The following is a 20000-nucleotide window of genomic DNA, read 5'->3' as shown; positions in this document are numbered from 1 at the left end:
CAGGGACAGACTTTTGGGCTGTGGGGACCCGGACAGAATAGAGTAGACCTCACCTTTCTAGAAGGGTCTTTAGATTGTTTTCCTAAGGGAGGTTCTTTTCCATTAAAAGATCAAGTTCTCAGTGTGCATCAAGGATGCGCCACGTCGAATGCTGCTGCCATTTTCCCAGGGAGTTGAGGTGGGTGGAGGAGGCCTGGTGGTGCAGTGGTTAAAGTACTCTGTTGCTAACTGAAAGGTTGGTGGTTCGAACCCACTAGCCGCTCGTTGGGAGAAAGATGTGGCAGTCTGCTTCCATAAAGATTTACAGCCTTAGAAACCCTATGGGGCAGTTCTGCTCTGTCCTGCAGGGTCGCTAGGAGTGAGAATCGACTCGATGGCAGTGGGCAATGGGTAAGGTGGGTGGGGGACCCCCCAAGCCCCTAGAGCTGTGCTCCTTGCCCAGGGTCTGGGCGCCTAGGAAAGGGGGCCAGCTGAGCCTGGCCTCCTGTGACCGGCATCCTGCCCCGGCTTTAGGAGATCATCTTGAAGCGAGCGGCGGACATCGCGGAAGCCTTGTACAGCGTCCCCCGCAACCACAACCAGATCCCCACCCTGGGCAACACCCCCGCCCACACCGGCATGATGGGTGTAAACTCCTTCAGCAGCCAGCTAGCCGTCAACGTCTCCGAGACATCGCAAGCCAACGACCAAGGTAGGCGGCACCATGGGTGGACCGGCCCCTTCCATAGACCCCTTTCTGCGCTGGTTAAGGCCTTAGCTGAAGTGGTGCGTGGGGCGAGGGCAGCCTGGGAACTGCAGGAGCGTGCCCCTCTCTCTCCTGGCCTTGCCCATCTCAGGGAGGTCGTCACAGGAGCGCCTCTGAGTGAGCTTTGGGAGAGACAGCTCAGAGAAGCCAGCAACTAATCATAGCAGCAGCATTGGCTGCCCCTCTGTTACTGGTGTTTGTCAGAAGCTTCCTTCAATTTATTTATAGGTGACGCTGATTTCCCTAACAGGCTGGGAGAGGTCATAGGATAGCATGAGGTGGGGAGCCCTCTTAGACACATTACCTGGGTGGGGTTTGGGGTCTAAGTCTGGAAGGGATAAGTGGGGCAGAACTCCCTACAGTGTGTTCCCCACCTGCCCCTTCCCCCGTAGCACAGCGCCAGGCCCGCCGACGGTCCCTGTACCTTGTTTCTTGAGCCAGCGCTCGCGGTCCACTCTAGTTTTCCTGTTTGCAAACCACGCAGGTAGTAACCTCAGAGAACACCCCAAACTGTGGTGCTGTTGTTGCTTCCATTTGCCCCACGCCCGTGGCAGGAATGAAACCTCCTCCCCACCCCCCCGCCTACAGAAATAGCAACCATAAAATGAAGACCCCCCCCAAACAGCCCTTCTGGGAAAGTTACCACCACAAACAAGCTCTGCTTGTCAGCCGTGGCATTTGAAGGCCGGCAGAGGCCGAGAGTGCACGGAGCGTGGTGGGACAGGCCCGGGATCCGAGCTGTTGGTAATTGCTTCTAAAGAGAACCGGGAGAGCAGCTGATGGTTAGATCGAAGCGTGCCCCGGTTGGCTGTCGAGGCCGACAGAGACGGAGCAGGGCTTGCACACGCGCGGGCGGCAGCAGGGTCTGCGTGATAAGGTTACCGTAGCCGGCTAGAGTGCTGGGGCTGGAGCAGCGTGTCAGGTCAATTAAAAGGGTTTAATATATGGTGTAGATTTGCGGGGAAACTCCCCCCCCAAGTGTCGATCGCTGATAATAACGTTATTTTTGGCCGGGGGGGGGATTTTAACAGTCGGCTACAGTCGCAATACAAGCAGCGTGTCCCCGCGAGGCTACGTCCCCAGCAGTACTCCCCAGCAGTCCAATTACAACACAGTCAGCACTAGCATGAATGGATATGGAAGTGGCGGCATGGCCAATCTAGGGGTCCCTGGCTCGCCTGGATTTCTTAATGGCTCCTCCGCTAACTCTCCCTACGGCAGTAAGTGTCTGTTTTTGTCACGCGTCATCACGCAGATTCATATTCACCACAAAGTCAAGTGTGTGCGTTGCTTGGATGTCCTGTGATGTGAGCTACTGGATAAAGGAGGGTGACTCTGGAGGCTGGGCGTCCTGACGACACCCGTCCAATTGGCCTGGTGTGGCCCCCATGCGGTCACACCGAAAACGAAACCAAAAACTGAACCCCGATTGGGCTGCTCAATTGGAAAGAAGGTCCAACACCAAAGAGTTTGCCCGTTATCCAGAGAGTGGCCCAGCCAGGGACGTGTCATGTCTGTTGTGTGCCCCCGCGGCGGTGCGGGCGGGCTCGCCCGCGCCCGCCTGTGTGTGTCCGGGCGCCGCGCGTCCTGACCGTGTTTGCTCTGTTGCAGTAGTGCCGTCCAGCCCTACCATGGCAGCCTCTTCGGTCGCCCTCCCTCCAAACTGTAGCGGTGCGCACGGCATTTTCTCATTTTCACCTGCCAATGTCATCTCCGCAGTGAAACAAAAGAGCGCCTTCGCGCCCGTGGTCCGGCCCCAAGCCTCTCCTCCTCCCTCCTGCACCAGCACCAACGGAAACGGGCTCCAAGGTGAGGAAGCTGCGTCCCAGGCCCGGAGCCCCGGGCGAGACGCTCCCGAGGGTCCCCGGAGGCAGCCAGGCTGGCCCGGGGCGGGGGGTGGCGGGGCGGAGACCAGGTTCTCTCCGGGGCTGGGAGCTCCACGGCTCCTTTGGGTGCATTCTCAGACCCCTCGACCTCTCATGCCGCTGCATGCCCCCCTGTGTCCCACATGCTGTGACACCCCGGCCCGTGTTCACGTACGCCGCACCCATCCTTCGGCCCCCACGAGTACCAGACGCCACCTCCTGGTTTCTGCTCGACTCGTGAGAGCCGTTTCCTCCTCCTTCCGCTGTGACGAGTCTTCATGGTCGAGCATCCTTATCCTAAGGGGAGGACCCTGTGGGAACGGAAATGGGGTGGGGGTTTCTGCAAGGGGGCCTTCACTGAGCCCGGTGCCCCACGAGGGAGCGGGGGAGCCCACGGCCCTAGCCCTGGCCAGCAGCCTGTATTCACGAGACAGTGCAGAGGGCCGCAGACGCGGAGGGTGGGTCACCGGGCCGCCTGCGGAGCTGTCCCACCAGGGAGCTCCCCCCACCCGGAGGCCGAGCCTTCATTCCCAGGGCCCAAGGGAGACAGGTCACCCATGGAGGAGTGTGTGCCTGGGCCCAGGGCTGGCCGTGCACACGTGCTGGGCTGCAGTTCTGTCCGAGCACGGGGTAATTTTTCTAAGTGATCGGCCTCCAGGCTCAGAAGGAGGCAGAGGGCTAGCCTCGGGGGAGTGGGAGACATCGCCTGGTGCACCACCCACGGAAGGGGCCACATGGAGTAGACACCAGCGCCTGCCTGTGCCCGGTACCCCTGGGGTGCAGGCCATGTGTGGCCTGTGATGTGAGGGCCCCGGGCCTCCCCACGCACACAGCCCCGGTGACTGACGTAGGCCCTTATGCTAAGTGGCCGTTATCCGGCCTCTGTCAGACCCCATCTCTGGTTTGTGCTCCCTGCAGTGAAAATTCCACCCAACCAGTTGCCGTCGAGTCGACGCTGACTCACGGAGACCCTGTGTGTGTCAGAGTAGAACTGCTCCGTAGGGTTTTCAGTGGCTGATTTTTGGGAAGTAGATCACCAGGCCTTTCTTCCGAGGCACTTCTGGGTGGACTCGAACCTCCAGCCTTTCGATTAGCAGCTGAGCGCATTAACCACTTGCACCACCCGGGGACTCCCCAGAATCCAAACCAGTTGCTCCTTAAAACGTGACTGCATTCCACCGGTACTTACTGCGCACCTGCTGTGTGCCAGGCTCTCGGCTGGGTGCTGAGGACGCAATCGTGGAGAGGACAAACGGGCCCTTTGGTGGAGTCGGTGGCCCGTTTCACTTTGATGAACTAATGCTCAAAAAAGGACCCGGAAAGGTATCGATGATTAAAATCATTGTCTTCACAACACCTGCTAGTACCTGAGAGGATGCCTGGGCCCCGGGTGCGGCCGGGTGTCGGTCACCCGCCCGGCATCGCCTTAAAGGCGGGGTGTGCGGCTCGGCGGGCCCGCCTGCTGTGAGTCCCGCGTTGAGGCCGCTCTGAGGGACGGCACTCCATATAAGCAATGTGTACATACACAGGCCTTCCAAACCATAAAGTTGTAACGGTGAGTCTGAGATAAATTAATATTGTTGAGATTAATGAACTGAGAAATTGAAGCTCACATCACTACATGAACAAATTTATTAACATGTTATCCATAAATTAATGAGAACGATCATTTTGACAAAAATTAAACAACAGTAAAGTGAAAAGATTTTAAATTACGTTCCTACCAGGAGCTCTCTCGGCAGCGCCGCCCGCTCTGGGCGTTGTAGCGCAAACTTTTTGCTTTTATTCTTAAAGCAGAAAAACAAAGAGCTGGCGCGGAGAGATTCCACCCCTGTGTCTGCCTGGCCGTCTGCCTTGAGAGGCCAGAGCAGGTGGCCGTGCGTGGCTTTGATCTCAAGAGCTGTGAGTCAGCGCTCACCATTACAACAGAGAGCCGTCAGTACGGCCATTAATAGAGTTGAGGCCTGGTCGTGGAGGAGGAAGCTGAGGCAAGGCCAGTTTTCACGCAGGAAGCCAGGTCAGGGCCTGGGTCCCGTCAGGGGTGAGCTGGCTCTGGCTGGCGTCACACAAGTGGCCACGCTGGTTCTCATCTGTCGACAGAGGTGGCCCCGGGGAGTCTGTCTGCTGTGAACAAAATGCTGAGACGTGGGAAGCAGAAACATTCGCCCACAAAAATGCCAGCAGCCTTTCCCTTTCCCAGATGAAGGGACTGGGGTGATTTTGTTTCCACGGGCACCCCCTCTGTGAGGTAGACTTGCCACCGTGTCTTAACCATGTCCAAGGCTGGTTAATGAGAACTGTGCAAAACCAGGCCCACTGTTGACTCGAACCCAAAGCGAAGGCTTTGCCCGACCTGCCTTAGAGAAGGTGGGGGAGCTAGGTCCCCGCACTGACAACCTTTCTCTCTCTCTTTCAGCTATGTCTGGGCTGGTAGTCCCTCCAATGTAAGGCCACTTTTGTTTATCTGCCGTAGCACCAAGCATCCAAGGATGGGCTTCAGGGGACACGTTTAGTATAATCAGACATGCTGATGGAAACAGTATCTTCAAAATAAATCAGCAACAGCAATTGAGATGCTACAAAAGACTTTGTTTAAAGATTTTATTTAAACTGTTACCAATCAACCTGCAAACAACCTACTTCTTCATGAACAATTCCATTTTATTGACTGAACGTTTCTCATATTTTCACATTTCTCAGTCCTGAAGAACAAGGAAAACAAAGCGATGCCTATTTTGTATAAAGTTTCTGATTCCGTCTTGGCTATGTCTAGTACTTGCTATGTGTTGGGAGAAACTTTGTGAATGCCTCGTTTTGATTCTCATGAACACTGATGAAAAATGCCTCCAAACATCTTTCTGTACTCATACTTAGATTCACAATGGTTGTGTATCTCTATAATGTGAAATATTTTTTTGTGGTGAAAAAAGGGGGCCAAGGAGGTATGATCCATCAGACTGGGGGAAAAAAAAAAAAAAAAAAGGTTGACTATATGATTAGGAGAATCTGGGGAGGCCGGGAGGGAGGGAGGGTTTATCGTTGCTTAACTTCATCTTAATGAAATGAGACTTTGTAACTTATTGTAGTTAGAAATTGTAACTTTGATATTGAATTCTCTTGCCTTCAACAAGCACACTGACAGAAAAAATGCTACTGTCTGTTGGTTAAAATATTCTCCCGCTGCTAGAGCTTCCTGTTACGCAAATGTGATCTGCAACATTTTTTCAACTTTTGCTAGCACTGTATATGATTGCGTTCTAGGCTACTGTGAGGTCTATGTTTCTTGTACCAGAAAATTGTCCTTTTGACGTCTAGATCCTACTTCCCTAATGTGTTTTGTATGTGGTTATAAAATTGTAGACTTTTGTGATTTTGCCAAAGTTGTAGCTAAATATTTATACACTTGTCTTGAATTTTTTTCAGATCCACTTAAATATTTAGAAGACCAAGTTTTATTCCTTATGTGTCTTCTAAGGAATAAAACGGTCCCCGTTACCTTCCCACGAACACCCGCAGTTGCTAAGGAACTTTATTTTGTAACATATCAATTATAAATATTGTATTTATCTTTGAGATTTTGTACATTGCTTTTCCCGCTGCCGTTTGTGTTTTCTTTTTCTCGTCTGGCCTGGTGTTGTGATGCTGAGAAGAACGTAAAGCCAAGCGCTGTCTCTTTTTTTCTGTTTTGTTCAAACAAACCTGTGTCCTTATATTTCATTTGTACTTCAAACGCTTGCTATTGTTTAGACTTTCCATCCTGTTTTTTTTTTTTTTTTTTATTTGTCTATGTCTGAGCAGGCTGGCTGTGTGTTCATTGTTGTTTGCTCGTCCGTGGGCATGATGCTTTTTTTTTATTTTGAGGAAAAGTCAAATTCATTATTTTTATATTATTTTTTAAGTTATCTGAACAAATAATTGTGGGGGGAAAAAAAGTTTGTTGTATAGTCAAAACGAAACGGTCCACCCGGCGGTGACGGTCCCAACAGAGTCCCTTCCTGCATGTGGAAGAGCCGCGAGGAGGCGGTACCGTTGGGGGCTGTGTCCTTTTTTATTTTATTTTATTTTATTTTTGTAGAATGTAAAAAAGTCATTTTAGCTGCCACCCATGACTTTGCCACATAGCTGAATTGTGTTTACTGGAAAAATTCAGAGGCCTAAAGCTTAAAATAAAATTTCCTTCTGACGTTTTAATTAAAATGTTTGCCACATTAACTTCTCTGATGCCTTAAAAGCGGACTTCTTTGAAGAACCTTTGTGCTGTTTTATCACAGGCTTACACCACAACTGTTAGTCAGGATTTCGTTTGGAGATTTACAGTGTACAAAAGCACAAACCTTTTCTTCCATGTGCCCCTCCCTTCTGCTGCACCCTGCATCCTCCCACCCATCTTGGGTTCGGGGAGGTTCCAGGGCGAACCCAAATCACTGCTGGTTTTCCTTTTTCTTTTAAACACTCAGACCCAACAGCACTGTCTCTACTTCTTAAACTGGAACGGCCTTCCCATACTGTGCCTGTTAGTGCCAAATCCGCAGTGAGGCCGAAGGGTCCCTTTTGGTTTCTGTTTTCTCCTTTGCACTAAATGCTTTACAGACACAGCACAGTGAACATTTTGCAAACTGCAGCAGAAATCACCTTTAAAACAAAAAGGAGGGACTTTTTTAAAAACTTCCTTAACAACGAAAAAAAATGCACAATTTAAGAAAGTGTTCATTCAAGGGACTCACTAAATAACATTCCCAGTGGTCAGCGGGTCACACTCCAGCTTGGTGACTCTGACAAGGCTTAGCTACGTGGAAAAGCCTGAGAAGTCACTTTGGAACTAAATTGCCTCCATTTTATTTTGTACAAGTATGGGTTTTGATCTTAAAAAAAAGAGCTCACGTGTACCGTGTTACGAACGTTTGCAAGTTTCTTCATACCTGCACTTGGTTTGTGTTTTAGATTAATTGGTCAGTGCCCACATTGCTTCATCGTCTCTGAACTGAGCACTTCACTAAATGGTAGATTTTACTGTTAAAGACCCTACAATAAGATTGTTTTATCTGTACATTTTTTCAGATATTTAACTGTATAAAAATGTTCATTTTACACAATATTTAATTAAAGTATTTCTTGTCTGTGAATTTCACTTTTAGTAATTTTATCTGTTTTGATTATTAAAATGGCTGACGAAACACACACACCAGAGTTACAATGGGGGTTTCTTTTGTCCACCGTGCGTTCCAGAGCTGTGTTGTGGCCGAGATAAAAGGGATTCGTGGAGTGACTCTCCACAAAGTTATCGATCCTCAAACACTTCCCTAGCCTGCCCGGAGTCAGCCATGGCTGAAATGGGCGCTGAGTCCCAGGTGCACCATGTGTACGTATGTTGTACTCACACCCGTGCATCTGTATGGTTTTCCCTCTGTGTCCGACTCACGGGATGCCACAATCACCGTTTGACCACTGGTCTTTGAGAATAGAACCCAGAGGTTCTGCAGGGGCTTGGTAAGCAACCCCACCAGCCCTCTAGCCCCAGCCTCCCTGCTTCTGGTCTGGAGGGTTTGGCAGGTAGGCAGCAACTGCCCCAGCTTCCCTGTACATGTGCTCCTTCTATCCCACTCATTGTGTTCTGATTAGGCAAGAACCAGCCTTAGGAAATTGCATCAGCAAAGGCTCTGGACAAGCAGGCAGACGCCAAGGCACCCAGATACTGGTGCTGGCTGAGGTCTGGCATGAGGCTTGCCATCACCAACTCCAGACCCACCACGACGGCACAGCAGGCCGCACACGTGCCGCTGCCATTGGCTGTACGTACATGTAGCCCGACGTCCAACGCAGCGGCTGTAATAGGAGCTGCCACAAGCCTGAGGTTCCAATTTACACAGCGGATGTTCAGCTCCTGCGAGTTCTCTCTCAGTGCCCGCCCCCATTCCATTCCAGTTGGTATTTCTCATTTTCTCCTCAATGAAAGGCTGGTTTTGCATGTTTTGGCTTGCAGCTCTATAACACATACACATAAGTGTGATCCAAATTAGTACTCACAAATGTCATCTTAATTACTTGTTCTGCTGAGCAAAACAGGAAACAATTATTCAAAACATAAAGAAACTTGTGAATACCTTTTTTTCCCGTCAATGACAATCAGGTTCCTTTGAGTGTGCACGCTTGTATCAGCCTTAAAGAGACAGCAGAGTGGGAGGCTCATGGGGCCCAAGTCCGTGGTCTGCCCACTCCCCTCTCCCCTCCTTCAAGGAGCCGAGGGACGGGGTAGGGGAGGTGTTGCTGACAACCTATCTCCTCCCCTGCCTCGCCGAGCTGCTGCCAGGAATGCTCAGCCATGGGGGGTGAGGGGCAGGGGGCGCCTTCCTGCAGCTCCTGTGCCAGGGCCCTGTAACTCAGGGAGAGAGAAATTATTTTATCTTCGTGTCTCAAATCCGCAGCAAGTACTGGATTCTCTCAAAATGTATGCCAATTATTGTCAGGCTGCCTTTGAAGGTCTTTCAAGCTTTTAAAGATTATTCAAAGCACTCGAAATGGGCTTCAATCTAATGCCTCATTTCATTGCATTAAACAGCCTGGTTAATAAAGAATCGATATATTCAAAGGGCAAGGTTATCTTTTGTCTATAAGGGGTGGTGTCATTCCGCACCTTTTATAGTTCAAATGCTGAAAAAGACCTCATGAAATCCATACTCATCAAGTGGGTCAACAAGAGCAATAAAGAGGCCCCTGAAAGGAAATAAAGGCTGCCCCCCTTAAAAACAACCCCACGCCTTATCTCCCTCACTCCCAGCGCCCAAAGAAGTCCTCAGAAAATGTCAATTTCTCATCAAGACAAGAGTCCCGATGATCATTTTTCCAGAGAATACATACAATTAAGAGAATGCAGAGAGGCAGCCGCCACCGTGATTTGTGGCTTATTCTGGCCCTCCGAGCTGCCATCTCCCTCCCAGCAGATAATAAGGGTGTTGATAACTCAAGTGTCAGTATACGTCAAAGAGCAATTTTGAATGTGAGTCCTTGTGCTCCGAGCTGGCCCGGCCGATCCCAGGCCCTGATAACAACGCGTCTGCCCACGACACCTCAGGTTGGACCTCACAATTAACGCCATGAATAAATCACACAAAGGAGCTGGGATGCTTTATACTCGGTGAGACAATCCCCCGTTTTACCCTTCAAGGATTCCTTTTATGTCGGAATAGGGTTGCTTTTAATGAAATTTAAACTCATCAGAGGAAATCAGAAACCTCCAATCAGATTACAAATTGATTTTTGGTCATTTGTCATTACCCAGCAGAGAGCCGCAAGTTTTACAGGGAACCAGTCACTGCTTCGGTGCTGGGAGGGAGCGGCACACAGCTCTTGCCCACCTGGCCCGGGGACGAGGGGACACAGGGGTCCGGACATGACGAGGTGGCTCTTTGTCCTTGTGCGGACGCAGACGGTTCTGACTCTGCCCCACGCTGCTAGGTTCTGGGCTAAGTGAGCCCATGTCAAAAGCAAGTGTCACCTCTCTGAGTCCCGAACCGTAACACAGCCCATGTGTGTCAGAGTAGAACTGTGCTCCATAGGGTTTCCAACGGCTCATCTCTCAGAAGTAGGTCATCAGGCCATTCTTCCGAGGTGTCTTTGGGAGGATGCAACCCTCCCTCCAACCTTTCGCTTAGCAGCTGGGCGCTTAGCCATTTGCACCACCAGGGACATCTGAGTTCCACCCATGGCTTAATGGCCTGGGGGCATTGTTTTTGACCAAACGCACTGTGATTGCTAGGTCTGGACTCCTGGCTCCATTGCCTGCCAACAGAGATACGCTGTCTTGGATTATAGTAAATTTTGGTTAGTGTCCCACCCACTGTGTATCTGCTCTGTGTCTACCCGCAGCTAGCTGCTGGGCAGGATGGAAAACCACCTGGAGCACTGAGTCCCTGCATGCCGAGAGCTTGCGTCTGGGGGGACAGATCATGACCAACACCCACCAGGCCATGCGGTCTAACCCCAAACCTTTGTGCCTTGCTAGTGCCGGTGCTTCCTCCCAGGCAGACTCTGGTGGGGGCCGTCTCCTGGGCTTCCACTGGGATCTTCTCTGGGGCCACGCTAAGGCCACCAGCCTCCACCTCCGGTGGTTCTCCTGGTGTGCTCTGGTCGGCCTCTGAGCTTCGGGAGGACAGCACAAGGCCTTCCTCAGCTTCCCAACCTACCTCGGGGCCCGAGTCAAGACTGGGTGGGAGAGAGAGCGAGAAGCAGAGGCTGCACCAAGCATGTGGGGCCGGGAGAGCATTCAGACGCTCCCAGAGAGATGAAGGCTACGGCAAGGTCAGGGTGGGCCGTGATACCAGAGGTCCCTGAAAGCCACTTCTGAGTCCAGATTCCTCAGAAACCACCTGGTAATCAAGGGCAGGTGGGGAGGAGAAGAATCGCTGCTTAAGGGATGCTGAGTTTCCGTTAGGAGCCCTGGTGACGCAGTGGTTAAGCACTCAGCGACTAACTGAAAGGTCGGTGGTTTGAACCCACCAGCTTCTCGGCAGGAGAAAGATGTGGCAGTCTGCTTCCAGAAAGATTTACAGCCTTGGAAACCCTATGAGGCGGTTCTACTCTGTCCTGCAGGGCAATTGTGAGTCGGAATAGACTCAGCGGCGGTGGCTTTTTTAAGTGTCTGTTAAGGGTGAGGAAAAATTCGGAAATGGGTAGTGGTGATGGTTGCGCAGCATGGTGAACGTAACCGGTCACTGAATCGTACGTGTAACAATGGCTGAAATGGCACAGGTTTGGTTCTGCATATTCCACCACATACACACACAGACACAGACACACACACACACACAGACACACACAGTGACACACAGACACACACGCACAGGCACACACACACAGACATGGACACACACAGAAACACACACCGAGAAACACACACACACAGACACACAGAGACATACAGAGACACACAGATCCCTCACACACATAGACACGCACACACATAGACACACACAAGACATACACACACACACACACACACACAGACACACAGATCCCTCACACACATAGACATGCACACACATAGACACACACAAGACATACACACACACACACACAGATCCCTCACACACATAGACACGCACACACATAGACACACACAAGACATACACACACACACACACACACACAGATCCCTCACACACATAGACACGCACACACATAGACACACACAAGACATACACACACACACACACACACACACATATATGACTCGACGGCAATGGGTTTTTTTATATATATACATATATACGCCTTGGATTGTGGTGTTGGCGAAGAATATTGAATATGCCATGGATGCCGAAGGAACAAACAAGTCTGTCTTGGAAGACGTACAACCAGAATGCTCCTTGGAAGCAAGGATGATGAGACTACTTCTCACATACTTTGGACATGTTATCAGGAGGGACCAGTCCCTGGAGAAGGACATCATGCTTGGTAAAGTAAAGGTCAGCGAAAAAGAGGAAGACCCTCAACAAGATGGATTGACACAGTGGCTGCAACAATGGGCTCAAGCATAACAACGATTGTGAGGACGGCACAGGACCGGGCAGTGTTTAGTTCTGTTGTACACGGGGTTGCTATGAGTCGGAACCGACTCGGCACCTAGCAACAACGGCGACATACACAATCTCTAAAGTAGGTAGGACATTGTACACATTTTCAGACATAAATGAGCACATACGCCGCTCACACTGGCTGTATCGTGGAGTTCACAGCACGCTTTTCTCCCAGTATCTCCCCTGGCTCCCGTGAAGCTCCGTGGCGGAGCCCCTCCCCCTCCAGGTGGCCACACTGCAGGAAAGGTGAAGGGCAGCCGGGGTCATGGCCGGAAGACCAGGGCCAGATGCCGCAGGAAAGCTCTGAGCTCCAGCCCCACACTCCTTCCACTGATTTAAGTCTCAAGTGTCTTCAGGAATTAAATAAAAATTAGGAACCATCTGGATGGAGGTGAGGAGAGAGTGCAGTCTTCCCTGGGGAGAGTCAAGCTCAAGGAGGACACGTGACCCACAGGGCTGGGACGGCCTGACTCCGCTGGGCCATCAGGATGGGCTGTGAGATGGAAACTGGCTTGTCCAGCTCGGTCTCAGGAAGGCCTGCTTCAGGCCAAAGTCACATGTCTGTGTCCCCATGGGGGCAAAAGGCGCACTGGCCCCCCGGCTTTTGCAACATGCAGGATGCAGCCACAGAGCTGGCTTCTGGAGGGTTCTCCCACTGTAGCTTCGGGTCCACCCGAGGCCCACCCACAGCACTCTTGGGTACAAGGTGCCCTCGGCCACGTGGCAGCCCAGGGCCACGGGGTACCCGCAGTGGGGGCAGTGTACCGAGCTGTTCACATGGTGGTGTGGGGCAGACTAGGGCCACTGTGGAGTCCTGGGACACGGAGCCTGGCGGCTGCCTTCAACACAAACTCAGTCAAAGTTAGTTCTGTTCCTGCTAGACCCAGATGATGAGGAGGAGGAAGAAGAGGAAAACAAGAGTGACAATGATTTTGGAAGCAGACTTAGAACGAGCAACCACAAAGGCAGAGACATTGGCCTGAAAAGAAACGAAGGGTCAGGAGGGGCTCCCCCAAGCTGCCCCGTCCAGCCCCTCCATCCCTGGCCTCACCGTGTCAGTGACTGCCGTGGATGGCGGGGGCGGCAGAGCCACTCACTCCGCCAGCGGTGGGCACAGTGGATGTGCTAAGACGGGACCCAACTCCTGTCTCCACCCGCGAGGACCCAATTCTTCACTGCCCCAACTACTGTGGGGCAGGCGGATCCCAGGGCCAGCGCAGGGGTAGGGCTACCGGGAAGAGAGAAAAGACCACATACAACAGTTACAGCCAAGGATTTCCGTTCCTAATGTACAGCGAGTCGGTCAGAACAGGTGACCACCCTAAATAAAAGTGGTGATTAGTAAACGTAGGAAAATATAGTCAACCTTGCTTAAAAATGCACCTTAAATTAAAATGATGAGCTGAAATTTTTTCATCTATTAAATTAGAAAAAATGTATTTTTAAAGCTAATACTTAATACTGTTGGTGGGAGCATCTTTATAGTTATCGCTCCTGGAAATCGACTTGATGTTATATGAAGAAATTTAAAAATGTTCATATCCTTTGACCTGCTAGTTCCACTTCTACGGATCAATCCCGAGGAAATAATCATAGACAAGGCTTTAAGTACAAGATGTTCACTGCAGTAATATTTATTTAAAACTTGGAAAGAATGCCAAAATCTAAAAATAGGAATTGCTAATTAAATTATGATATGGCCATATAATTGAATATTGTGTATTCTATTAAGCTATTAGAATCATGTTTTGGAAGAATAGTTAGTGAAATGGTTAAGTATCCACGACATAAAATTAATGTCACACAGACACAAAACTTTATATCTAACAAACATGGTTATATATACCGTAGTTACATACACCGAATCTTGTGAAGCAAAGACACAAAACTTTATATCTAACATGGTTATATATACCGTAGTTACATACACTGAATCTTGTGAAGCAAAGACACAAAACTTTATATATGATGTAGTTCAAGCTGTAAATTTCTATGTAGAGAAAAGGTAAGAAAGAAAAAGTATAAATTTGGAAAAAGTGTTAGAATTACAACACAGTTAGTAGCTGGTATACTTCATGCTATGGAGCCCTGGTGGCACAGTGGTTAAGAGCTCAGGCTGCTAACCAAAAGGTCGGCAGTTTGAATCCACCAGCCACTCCTTGAAAACCCTATGGGGCAGTTCTGCTGTGTCCTATAGGGTTGCTATGAGTTGGAATCGACTCGATGGCAATGGGTTTGGTTTTTGTATACAGCATGCTTGGTAAAGAAGAGGGTCAGAGAAAAAGATGGATTGATAAAGTGGCTGCAACGATGGGCTCAAGCATAACAATGATTGTGAGGATGGTGCAGGACCGGGCAGTGTTTCGTTCTGTTGTACACGGGGTTGCTAGCAGTTGGAACCAACTTGACGGCACCTAACAACAATAGCTGCTGTATCTGGGAGGTGAAAGCTTACATGTTATATCCATATTGTACGTGTTATATCCATATGGTCCAAGTTTTCAGCAAAACCGACATGCAAGTCCTTTCTCAGAGAGCAAGTGCTGCCCAGTGCCCCAGAAGGACAACTACGCACTGTGTTACTGTTCCACCACCCTGGCCCCGTTATAGCTGATGGGCAGGGTGGATCCTAATTCAGAGCCTAATTCAGGGTCTAAGAACGAGAGCAAAGAAGCCTGAACCCTGAGGCCAGATGGTGCTGCAAGATCATGTGGAAACAGAGCTGGGCTGACGTGGTAGCAGGAGACCAGAGCCCAGGAAGTTGTCCTCTCAAAGAGAGGAGTGATGGGTAGAGGTGCGGAGGGTGGGACCACCGGCCCCAAGGATAGAAAGCCTGGATGGGTATGCCCCTCACAATCTCCCCATTCCCATGAAGTCCAGTGGGTTCCCTGCGCCTGGCTTTCCCAGTATTCCCGGTACCTGATTCTAACTCCTCTTTTATTCGCGCTCCTTTGAGTGGATTTCTGCTGCTCACAACCAAACAGCTGCTGACCAGACACGTTAGAGCAAAAACATTTTAAATTTAACTGTAATCAGAAAGTGAGGAAGAACCTACAGGCAAACTATTAGATTCAGAAAGAATATTTAGCAAGATTTACCGATTTAGCAAGATTGAATAATACAAGATCAGTATACAAAGGCCAATTGTATTTCTATAACAATAACAAACAATTAGTTAATGGGATTTTTTAAATGATATCATTTACAATAGCATAAAACCTATAAAATACCTGGGAAGAAAGCTACCAGAGAGCTGTAAGGTGTCTGCACAGAAAACTACAACTCTGTACTGAGATAAGTTTTTAAAATCTTAATAAGTGGAGGCATATGCCATATTCCTGGATTGGAAAACTACATATTGAAAAGATGTCAACTCTCCACAAACTGACATCTAGGTTCAGTGCAATCTCAATCAAATTCCAATAGGCTCTTTTCTGGAAGCTGACACGTTGATTATGAAATTTACATGGAAATGGAAATGGTCTGGACCAGACAAGGCAATCTTGATAGAGAGCAAAGCTGGAGGTCTTACTCTCCCAGATGCCAAGATTTCTTATGAGACTAGAATAATTAGCCATTTTGGAACTAGAGCAAGAACAGAAAAATAAACCAATGGAATAGATAGAGAGTCCAGAAACAGACCTCATATACCAGGTTACCTGGAAACAGTGCTATCGCAACAAACAAGTAGAAAACAAAATTTTAAAAAGATACCATTAAGAAAAAAAAAAAAGATGCCATTTACAATGGCAGCAAACTTCAAACATGTAGAAGTAAATGGAGTGGAAGTTGTTCAAAAACTCTACACTGAAAATAACAAAACATTATTGAGAAAAAATTTAAAAGATACAAATAATTAGAGTGGTAGATGATGTTCACGGGTTAGAAAATGCAATGTCATAAACACATAAGTTCTCTGCAAATTGATCTGTAGATTAAACAAAATCTCAATCAAATTTCAGCAGGTTTACTCTTGTGAAAATAGACAGGCTGATTCCAAAATCTATAAGGGTATACAGAGGGTCAAGGACAGTAATCTTGAAGAAGAATAAAACTTGAAAATACAGACCACCAGATATCAAGGCTTATTTTAAAGCTACAGTGATTAAAAGAGTGTAGTTAGTGCAAGGGTAGACAGAAAATCCAGTGGAAATTCATAAAGGGTCCAGAAACAGACCCACACATATGACAAAGTGAGACTGGGTCAGCAAGTGGTGCTGAGTCAACTGGTTATGCCTCTGGAAAAAAAAAGTAAGCCTTGACCCCTACCTCACACCATACAAAAATCAACTCTAGATAGATCTATAGCTAAATGTGAAAGAAAAAACTATAAGGTTTTTAGAAGAAAACATAGGAGAATATCTTTAGAACTTTGCAAAAGGCAAAGATATACTAAACAGGACACTGAGAGTTTAAACTTCAAATATTGAGAAATTGGACTACATTAAAGCACCTGGTGGATTTGAACTGCTGACTTTTTGGTTAGCAGACGTAGCCCTTAACCACTGCGCCACCAGGATTTCCACATTAAAGTTGGGAAGTTCTCTTCTCCAAAATGATACCATTAAGACAATGAAAAGACAAGGCACAGAGTGGATGAATACACTTGCACGACACATATCTGACAAAGGACTCAGATTAGAAACAACCCCTCTGCACATCAGTAAGAAAAAAGCCAACAGCCTGATAGAAAAATAGGTAAAAGACTTGATCAGGCAATTCACACACACACAAAAATCCAGATATCCAAATGGTTAATGAACATAACAAAAATACAAAATTTCTGTAGTCGTTAGGGAAATGAAAATTAAAGCAGAAAGTGCTACCACTATGCGCCCGCCAGAACGGTTGCTCTTAAGAAGACAAGCAGCATTGTGTTTTGGTGACGACGTGGATCAACTGGAACTCTCAGACACCACTGGCGAGAGTGTGAATTGGTACAACCACTTCAGAAAACTCTTGGGCAGTATCTACTAAAGCTGACTCAGCAAGTCCTTTGCTAGGTATATACTCAGTCGAAATGTGTACGTATGTTCACTAAAATATAGGAACAAGGAACTTAATGGCAGCACTGTTTTTATAGCCCCAAACTGAAAACATGTCCATTAATAGTAAAATACATAAATAAAATTGTGATAGTCATACAATATGAACATTCTATCCAGCAACGAGAATAAATTTACTATTACTACACGTATGACATGGATGAGTCTCACAATATGATGTTGATTGAAAGAAACCAGACACCAAAGAGTGCACACTGTGTGACTTCCATTTATATAGAATTCAAGAATTGGCGAAACTGAGCCGTGGTGTGAAAAGTCAGAATTGTGGTAACCCTGGGCAGGCGGTACTGGGACGAGGGAGGAAGGATGCTGGCAAAACTCTGCATCATGGTTCAAGTGCATTCACACTGTGAAAACTCATTGAGCAAACTGCTTATGATTCTTGAATGTTTCAGTACCTGTGTTATCTTTGATAGAAAATCTACATTCAAAAGATAAAAGATATACATGCAATGGAATATTATGCAGCCATAAAGAGAAATGAAGCTCTGATGCATGCTACCACATGGGTGAACCTTGAAAACATTATGCTCAGCAGAATAAGCCAGACACAAAAGGACAAATATTGTAGGATCCCATTTACATGAAATACCTAAAACAGGCAAATGCATAGAGACAGAGTGAGAATAGAGGTTAGCAGGGGTTAGGGTAGGGGGTAACGGGAAATTATTGTTTAATGGGTACAGAGTTTCTGTTTGGAATACGAAAAAATCTGGAAACAGTAGTGCTGGTTACCCAACATTGTGAATGTACCTAACACCACTGAATTGTACACTCAAAGATGGTTAAAATGGTAAATTTTATTTTATGCACATTTTACCACAATTTTAAAAAAGGGGGGGACTACTACAAGGGACATACTTGCACATATGTCAGTATTTCTGTACACAAGAGTCCCTGAAGTGAAGTTGTTGGTACACGTTTTAAATGTGTACTTTAAATTTGAATTAAAAACCCAAACAAACAAAAACAAACCCTTGGCATCGAGTTGATTCTGACTCATAGCTACCCTAAAGGATGGAGCAGAGCTGCACCATAGGGTTTCCAAGGCTGTAATCTTTACAGAAGCAGCCTGCTGCCACATCTTTCTCCCCAGGAGTGGGCGATGGGTTTGAACAGTTGACCTTTCAGTTAGCAGCCGAGCAATTAACTGCCGCACCACCAGGGCTCCTCTTAAATGTGGAGAGATGTTGCCAAATGCTCTCATTCTCCAACATGTAAGAGCCTATCTCTTTCACCACACCTTCCCACATGCTAAATACATTCACTCCTTCATTTTAAAATATTTACTGAATTTCTCTGAGGAACTCAGGCATTGTTCCAGGCGCTGGGATGCAGCTACAAAGAAAACAGACTAAAACTTCCTGCTCTTGTGGGACCTACCATCTAGTGAGGCTCTTCTCAGTCTTTCAAATTATTGGCTAATCTGATTGGTGATCATGGTATCTTACTATTTTAATTTGCAGTTTCCTAATTCCTAGTAGTTTTTAACATATTTTCATACATTGATGGACTATTTTTATTTCTTCAGTGAACAGTCTGTTGATCTCATTTGTCCGTTTTTCTATTGGAGTGTTTGTCTTTTTCTTATTAATTTGTAGGAGTTCTTTGTATATCACGGCTATTACCTCTATGTCTGTTTCATATGTTGCAAATATCTTCTCCAAGCCAAGGCCGTTCCTCTGGCTTCCATTCTTGCCTCCTCCCGGTCACCTCACTCTACCGCACACCCTTCAATGTGTAGGTCAGTCTTTTCCTTTATGGCTCCTAGCTGCATCTCTGCTTAGGATGGCAGCCTCCATCCTAAGATTTAAACACAAAATTTTTCTATATTTTATCCTAGTAGTTTTATACTTTTCATAGTTTAACCTTTCGGTCTTTAATTTCCCCAGCATTTAATTTTATGCTATATGTGAGGAGAAATTTAATTTTATTTTTTTTCTAAATGTGGAGCAAATTATTCCCAAACCATATACTGAATTGTCTGGCCATCTTTTCCACAGATTTAAAATGTCACATTTATTAGTTTCTAAACTCTGTTTTACATTTTCTATTCTCTTCCATTGACCTTTTTGGATATTCCTGCCCAGGTACTATCGATTTTTAATTCATGTTGCTTTTTAGTAAGTCTAGAAATTAAAACAGTAAGATACCATGGTCACCAATCAGATCAGCAAAAGTTGAACAGACTGATATATAAGCCCCACAAACCCTTTCTCAGATTATTTTTCAGAAGTTAACTATCTTTGTGTATTTTTTTTCATGTAATTCTTCCCATTCAAGGGTTGTGGCTGGGATGTGGGTCTGTAGCTGACTGACTCGCCATGTGTATGCCATTGGGTGGGGCTCTCTGTAGATGTTTGCTCATAACGGCAGCTGTACAAGCAGCCTCCGGTATGTTCCTTGTTTACAATGAGAATGCCGAGTCTCACTCAGAGAGCTCAGCCTCGCCGGCAGGTGGCAGACACTCAGGTTTGACCAGGTTGTCTGGCCCTCACCTGGTCCTGAGCTACTGAGGCAGGTGAGGTCCCTCGGCAGGTGAGGTCCTCGGAGCAGGTGAGGTTCTCGGAGCAGGTGAGGTCCCCAGGGCAGTGAGGTCCCCAGGGCAGTGATGTCCTCTCGGCAGGTGAGGTCCCCGGGGCAGTGAGGTCCTTGGAGCAGGTGAGGTCCTGGGGCAGGTGAGGTCCTGGGGCAGGTGAGGTCCTGGGGGCAGGTGAGGTCCTGGGGCAGGTGAGGTCCTGGGGGCAGGTGA

The 20000-nt window shown here is 47.7% G+C and overlaps 1 protein-coding gene across 1 annotated transcript in view; it reads left to right on the top strand.

Annotated features, from left to right (window-relative positions):
- The window catches only part of EBF3 (EBF transcription factor 3), a 132295-nt gene extending 127237 nt beyond the window's left edge, over window positions 1-5058 (top strand). Inside the window, exons 13-16 of the mRNA XM_004374936.1 lie at window positions 514-691; window positions 1777-1965; window positions 2357-2554; window positions 5027-5058. Of these exons, the coding sequence (XP_004374993.1) occupies window positions 514-691; window positions 1777-1965; window positions 2357-2554; window positions 5027-5058 (597 nt within the window). The remainder of the gene's footprint in view (window positions 1-513; window positions 692-1776; window positions 1966-2356; window positions 2555-5026) is intronic.
- The last annotated feature ends 14942 nt before the right edge of the window (window positions 5059-20000 follow it).

The sequence above is a fragment of the Trichechus manatus genome, unplaced genomic scaffold, assembly GCF_000243295.1.
Source record: "Trichechus manatus latirostris isolate Lorelei unplaced genomic scaffold, TriManLat1.0 scaffold00031, whole genome shotgun sequence".
Taxonomy (NCBI): Eukaryota; Metazoa; Chordata; class Mammalia; order Sirenia; family Trichechidae; genus Trichechus; species Trichechus manatus.
This window is presented reverse-complemented; position numbering and strand designations above follow the sequence as displayed.